General features: G+C 40.3%; 1 protein-coding gene across 1 annotated transcript in view; it reads left to right on the plus strand.

The window, feature by feature from the left end:
• PTHLH (parathyroid hormone-like hormone) overlaps window positions 1-2,708 on the plus strand; it is a 10,882-nt gene extending 8,174 nt beyond the window's left edge. The window contains exon 3 of the mRNA XM_009078305.1: window positions 2,567-2,708. Coding sequence (XP_009076553.1) covers window positions 2,567-2,576 — 10 coding nt within the window. The 3' untranslated portion in view covers window positions 2,577-2,708. The remainder of the gene's footprint in view (window positions 1-2,566) is intronic.
• Window positions 2,709-7,516: the final 4,808 nt, after the last annotated feature.

Consider the following 7,516-nt stretch of genomic DNA (forward strand, 5'->3'; position numbering starts at 1 on the left):
GTTATTTCTTTTTCTTACTAAGCTGTCCTTTGTTGTATATCCAATGGGATATATAAAAGAGCTACAGGTACAACCCTGTTGATTTTCCTAGTTCAAACAATTCTTGTTTGAAGTATGGTTGGCTTGGCTGAAGGCTCTCAGCTTTACTGTGGAGTCCAGATTGCTGAGGGCAGTCCAGCTTTATTTTACTGGTATTTTTGTCCAAGATGCAATATTTCTCCAGGGCAAGAAACAGATCCCTAAAGAGAACCTGTAGTTTAGACGCTTGACTGAAGTTGGTTAAACAAAGAGAATCCATTAAAGAAGGAAAACAGAAATTCTTCTTCACAAAAACAGAGCATAAGATGTTGGTTTAGCTCCTAAAAAACTGCTAGCACCCAAACTGTTAGTTATCCTAGTAGGCTGGCAAAAGATGTAATTTCTATTCTTTAAATGAAAGCAGGTCCTAACTCTCTGACATGTCCTTTAAATGGTGGAGTCAGGTCCAATGCAGTTGTCCAAGTAGTTGTTGGCACAAAGTGGGCAAACACATTTTAGACAGAGGATGGTCACTTCTGTACTGAGCTGAATCAGGATCTTCTACCCTACCTGCTGGTGTGAGGGAAGGAAGATGTGTGTAGGAAAGATTTCCATATGCCACACTAGTAGAAGCTGCCTTTGTAGCATCCCTAAGGCCAACTGCAGCTTAGGAGAAGCATCATTGCTTTACAGAGAGGGAGTGGATGCTCATAATGCAGCAGGATAAATGTCAAGGAAGTGCAAATATAAATTCTAAGTGTGCTGTTTACTGTATCTCTGTGCTTCTTTTCTGCTCAACACCCTGAATTAAGATCCCCATGCCAATTCCCTCTGCTCAGTCTTACAAAATGTTTGGTTTAGATCAGATACAAAAAAGGACAAAAATGATGTCATCTCTAGATCTTTTGACTTATTCCAAGAAGTATCTCATAAAAGAAACCAATCTTGCAAAATCTGGGACCAAATCACAGAATGATTATCCTTAGTACAGACACCATTGTCAAGATGTGGCTTAGTTTAAACTCTAAAACAAAGACTGAAATGCAAGCCAAAACAAAAATCACCCTCTTAGAAACTGGTCTGAGTGTGCAGACACACATACATACACAGCCATGCTCTAGGGATCATGTGCCATTGCTATACTCATTGTAATCTAGCTTGAATGACACTAACACTGCTAGTTAATTATTGGGGAGCTTGAAGTTAGCATTCCAGACACTTAAAAAATGATTTCTCATGGACATTCCAACTGTATTCCTATTTCAATTCAATCTGGTTGTTCATACTTAATTTCCTAAGAAAGTTTTCAAATGAGTAAACTCCCTAATAGTAAATGTAGTCTCATTTTCAACGTGCACATTAAAAACACCTCTAAAAGTCTCAGGGATTCGATTTGGTTTGTGCCTCACACCCACACACTTTTGCTGTGTGGAATGTTACCTGCAGAGATCAGCCCAGCAGCAGAGTGAATCTATATTCTATTCTATAGTTTCACATTCCACCCTATAGCTGTTTCCCAGGGAACCAACATGCAGTAAAAAAATGTGCCCTTCACAAGGACATAGGGAAAAAAAACTCCCAACCCTTCAGCATTTCCTGCAGCACTGCTAAGCAACTTTAAATACACTAAACATAAGTAATATACCAACAGGATAGGAGCAGGATAGGAGTAGGCTCTGCTCTTGCCCTCATGTCTTCCTAAGGAAGGTAGGAGCAGAGAACTCACTGCCAGCATCCTTGAGAAAACTCCCCAGTCTTAGGACTGTGTGCAGCTGATTGTTTCAGCTTGGACAGAATGTCACAGGGACAAAGCACTTGTTTTCCTTTAGGATCAAACTATTTGGTTTACAGAGGGAAAGGTTCAGGATTACAGCCTTTTCACTCATTCAAGCACCCAAAGAGACACACTATCAAGGTCACTCCAAGACCTGAGCAGCCTTTACTGCATGAGAACTGCATACACTTGTGTACATGAGACCACAGAAATATATAGACCTTTGGCTAAGAGGTTGCCTTATCAGTGGGAAGAAGAGACCAAATGAGCCCCCATGGCACTGTTTTAATCAGAAGCCTGGTATCACCCCCAAATGGTTAACACAGCAGGGGCAGGATTGCCACTGTTAATAAGGACTTTCTTTTTCATATCCTCCTTCAACTGTATTTTTTTCTTTTTAGCACCTGACATATTTATAATAGGGCAGTGCAATTCTTCTACCTGTAGCCCTCAAGAATCTTCTCATCTAAGGCTCTAATGAAATCTAAAGCCTCTTTCTATTCCTCTGAGTGCACAGTACAGTGCAATAGTTGGCCTCAGTGTCATGACAAACTGCAGGTCATCACACTGCTGGCAGTTACATTGAAGAAAATACAGTAGAGGTGTTGAAAAGATATTTAAAACTCTAATATTGTTAAACAGGCTCTATTATTGCATAAGTTTACTAGCAAAGCATACCTGTTGTTGTCTGTGGTACTCTTGCTATTAATTTGATGTTCATGTATTTGAAGTCAAAATTAATTTTTCTCTTTTTTCTCTCTTTTTTCTTTGTAGGAGGCGCTGACATTCTCAGCAAGAGATTTTTTGGAAGACATATTGCAGTATTCTGTAATAGTGAACATATGGGAAGTATTAAAATATTTATTACCTGTAAATATTGTAAATGCTCAGAATAAAACCTTTTTCCCCTCATTGCTCTCTGAAACTGCACATTTGGTTATTGTGAATTTTCCTTTTTTTTTTTTTTTTTTTTTTTGGCTAAGGCTAAGACAATTATTATTGTCACATTTACCATAATTTATTTTGTTGACTGGTGTATTTATTTTGTGAACGTATCTTGGTGCTGCTGACTTTCTATATTTTTTGTAACATAATGCACTTTAGATATACATATTGAGTCCATTGATAACTGACATAAAATGTTCCTGTTTTGTGGTTGATTTCAATGAATGCCTACATACAATTGTTTAAACGGATTTTCCTTTGTGCATGTATAATAGCAGTATTTTAAAATTTGTAAAGAATGTCTAATAAAATATAATCTAATTAAATCATGACTCAGAAGAAAAAATGTGTTCTTTAGGAATCTCAAGAGAGCAGGTACACTATTTTCTTATTTACTGCATTTGAAAATCGTTTGAAAGTTAATGTGTTTACATTGGTTCAAATTTCCACATTTTCACATTAGCTTTTACTTAAAAATCACTCAGAACATATTTTGTTCCAGTACTCTATTTCAAGTCAGCTAAGTTGCTGAACAGCCTGGGAGTACAGTCATACAGCTCAGACCTCGCTGCAGGAAAAGCAGATTCCCAAATTTTCCAGGCTCCAGCCCTGCAAAGGTTGAGCCACTGCACTCTCCAAACTGACGTATGTGAAAGGCATCCCCAGGGGATGCATCACTTACGACACTCTTGGAAGGTGCTCACAGGTCACACCCCGTAGCCTTGTTCAAAACTAGGTTCCCACCATCTTTACTCAAGCACCTTTCCTCAAAACTTGCCTCCCACCACCTTTACCCAAAGATGCTAATGTCTACCCCATGAGCAGTCTCAATTCTTCATGCTTTGCAATCACCTTGTGTTAGTGTGAGGGTGGAAAAAAACTGATTCCTGGGTGCATATATAAAGGAAAGGCGAAACAGAAGCAGCAGGAGGTGACACATCTCAAGGTACAGTTGCATGGCTTGAGTAACTTTTCCCCTCTCCCATCACAAAGATGCCTCACATGGCTCTGTTTCCAAAAACATCTGCATTAATTCTACTTCTGCCTTATACCCATGGATAACAGCAGTTAAGGGAGAGACACTTTCAATGGCCATGGTTGAAGAAAACCCCAGAAAAAATGATGGTCTGTCACTTTTTCTAAAGTGAACATATGAGTCCTTTCTATCCCTCTCACTACCACCCACGTGTTAACTTCACTAAAGGAGATTGTTTCACAGAGATATCTGTGCTCTGCAAAATCCTACTGCACTTCCTCTGTCTCACTCCTTTAACACCAGCAACATCAGAAAAATGCAAGCATGGAAAAATAAATTACAAATCCTGGGAATTTTAAGATAGTTCTTGTAATTTTTGCTCCATTCTATAGTTGCCAAACTTTCCTTTTTGACTCTTCTTTCCTTTTTTTTTTTTTAAGTGCCATCTTTTTCCGTTGCCAAAGTACAGCCATCATGTAATATAAACCAGATGTCTTTCTGCTTTCTACCCAATCTTGCAGAAAACTACCTCCAAGAAAGTACTAAAAGCAAGAAAAACTGAGAAAAAATTACCCATCCTCCCCAATCTCCTTCTCTGAAGTGTGAAATTCAACGCTTCATTATGTCCAGTTAATTACTGCAGCCACAAAGCACGTGCATACTATTTCCTTTTCAGATGAAAAATATTCTACGTGATGAAGCATAGCAGTAAAGAAAAAAGACTTGGTTCCTGCACATTTTCAGCTTGGCTTCCTTGCACATCCTGCCTATTTATAGTATCCAGCTAACGCTTGAATTTATACAACTGAAGTTAACTGTAATATATTCAGAAGACTATTTTGTATCTCAGGATTATCAGCATATCCCAGCTGGAACTAAAATCAAAAGCTATGATGGGCAGAGGCAATTTATCTTCATCAGAAAGTATGATCCTTGGCAGACAGGGGGCCCAAAGAGCATAAAGCAAAACCATACACCCAAGTGCATAACCTCAGCTCCATAGAACTGTGCTCTTCGTAAGAGGAAACCTGATTTTGAAGTCTCTGTGGTCTCCCCTGTATCTTTACACTGTCCATTAAGGACTTGCATTTTTTTTCCTGGTTTCTATACGTAAAATTTGCAATTGTAGAGAATTTAAGCAAAAGACCTGTTTTTCTTAAAGACCTTTTCACAGGCTGTACAAAAACTTTCTAAGGTATCCTGTGCTTCACAGGCTCTGGTTTGAAAGTCACTGCTGCAGATTCCATAAAGCTGAAGGCAAGTTTTTTTGGAGGTCTCAGTTTTGCAGGAAAACAAATCCTGAAGATCCTTATTTCTGAGACAAACTAGAGCAGCCGTGCCTTCCTAACTGGGGGGAACTAAAATATTCCAGAGATTTCAGTTTCTCAGACAGTTCAGCCCAAATGGTTTCTCTGATCTCAAAGATCCCTGCAGTAATCAGGACTAATGATGTACCTGACATTAAATGCTAGAGGAGAAGAAAAAGTGGTGCTAGAACTTCACTATTTCATAAGTCATTGTATGACCTCTCAGAAGGCTGCACTTTTGCATTCATGTCCTTTCAGCTTAGTTTCTCCTGGTTCCACCCATCCCCAGCAACACTCCATCATCTTCCATCCTCTTGGGTCAGCTAATCCCAGACCTCACCTCACCCACATCAGCTTCCTTGAACAGTCTCCTGTCTCAGCAAGTCCTTTCTCAACATCTTGGCTCACAGTCACTGATCTTGTGTTTCTCCAAGCCCTTCATTCCAGCTTTTCTGCTGCTGGGTTGTGCTCTCCCCTCAGCAGCCCCACCAGCTTCTTCCTGCTCTCTACCCACCTGCCAGCAGGAAAAAATCAACCAGAACAGAATAGGGAGGCTTCTTTCTCACTGTTGCTTTACCCACCTTATCCCAGTGCCTTTTCCCAATCTCCTGGCTAAGCTGGAGTTGTGGAGAAAATTTGCCTTTGCTTTCATAGTGTCTGCCCATGAGCTGTTTAGATGGCAGGGTCTGCACTTGGGAGCTGGAGGGTAGTGGTTTACCTTGGTTATTCAGTAAGCAATGTGCACTGAAAGTCCAGTCATGCACAGGAGATGAACCATGGTGAAGACTTTTGCTGGTAAAGCAGATTTCATTAAATAAGTGTGATTTTTTCATAGGGGTACAACATGGCCAGGTGTTCTTCAAGATGATTAAAGAGCATTCAAAAAGCAGAGGATGGACTTCCAAATTTTCATTTTTCTCCTCTGTGAGCACAGAGGTTCTAGGACTTCTCAGAAGAAATTCCAGAAGATTTTTGACATGGATAATACATTTGATTTTCCTTGGTTTATACTTAAAAAAGGCATGACTGCTTTTGTTGAAATTTTCGAAAAGACAGTTTGCAAGTTTCAGCTTGAGAGGTCAAATATGAGTCTAAATGACAAAGAAATGAAGTCAGGGTGTGATGCTAGGTGATGGTGGACTACCTCACAAGTGCACAGAACAGTAGTCCTGAATCTCAGATCTGACTAACACAGTCAGAAACATTGACTGCCTGAGACCTCCAAGGGGAACACACATTTGGCACCCCACTGCTGCTCTGGTTTTACAGCAGTCACCATGTTTACTACAGAATTTAAAAGTGGTTAAGAGACATCAAATGATGACAGCTCTCCACAGCAGCTACCCTGTGCTGGACCTCAATCACAGATCTTTTCAGGCTCCAGGCACTTGGCAGTGGGAGCTCAGTAACAGTAGAGTTCCACTCACAGAGTTTGTTTCGTGGTCCTTTGTAAATACAGACATTCATTTGGCATTCAAGACACACCAAAACATCCAATGCAGTTTATGCCTGTACTCTGAAATGGTTCTATGCTCTCAAGGAAGGGATTTCAGGCACAGGAACTATTTGGCTTCGTTTTAGGCATTCACCATCCCAACATGTGGACAGCACTATTCCCAATACAATGCACCTACAGTGTAGTAAGCATGCCTGTTCACTTATGAGTAAGTGCCCTTGATCTGCTGAGCCACCACAGAGAATTTGGCTTTCTTGCAGTAATCCAGAAAGTAGAGGAATGCTGCCTGTATGCAGTTACAGTCTTTGAGAGTTTTGGTCATTATTTACTGCAGAGAAAAAATGCCATAATAGTTTCTGTGGAGTCTGAAGGGCTTTATTTACTTACAAAATAGATAGTAGCAGAGGAAGCACAAGCTACCTTTTAAGCACTGCACCATGATACCTCCCATAAAAAAATGGAAACCACCAGTATGGGGAGTCAGGTCATGTGAGCAACACACTCATGAAAAAAATCCATATTGTGCTGAGACCACCATCTGCTAAGGGCTTCAGGAACAAAGCAGAGAACTACTTGGCAAAGTCACTTTACTTCCTTACTCCTGTTATTATTCAAAATGTGATCAGATTTGTCCCCTTTTCTGAAGTGTTGTGAGCTGTGCAGAAAGCTTGGTGCAGCAGGCAAAACATTAGCATGTAGCCTGCCCTCCTCCCCCTCACTGGATTTTTTGTTTGTTTGTTTGTGTTTGGTTTTGTTGTCCTTGGTTTTGCTTTGGTTTGCCTTCTATGGGTTGGGTTAGGTTTTTTTCCCATGGTTGGTTATCCCAATTTTTAATCAGGCTATGAACAGTCATCAGGCAGTAAGTCATAGGTTTCAGTATTCACCCAGATACAGGTGCCTGTGCTTAAGGACAGTTTCTCATTGCCCATCCACCACCATGCCCCTGACCATTGACTTCAGTGAAAGTTATGCACACAACTTCCCACACAATTCATTGAATACATACCCCTTAGAGTCCTCTTTTATAATTGGTTTCCTGG

This window comes from Acanthisitta chloris, unplaced genomic scaffold (genome assembly GCF_000695815.1).
Source record: "Acanthisitta chloris isolate BGI_N310 unplaced genomic scaffold, ASM69581v1 scaffold5647, whole genome shotgun sequence".
Classification (NCBI taxonomy): domain Eukaryota; kingdom Metazoa; phylum Chordata; class Aves; order Passeriformes; family Acanthisittidae; genus Acanthisitta; species Acanthisitta chloris.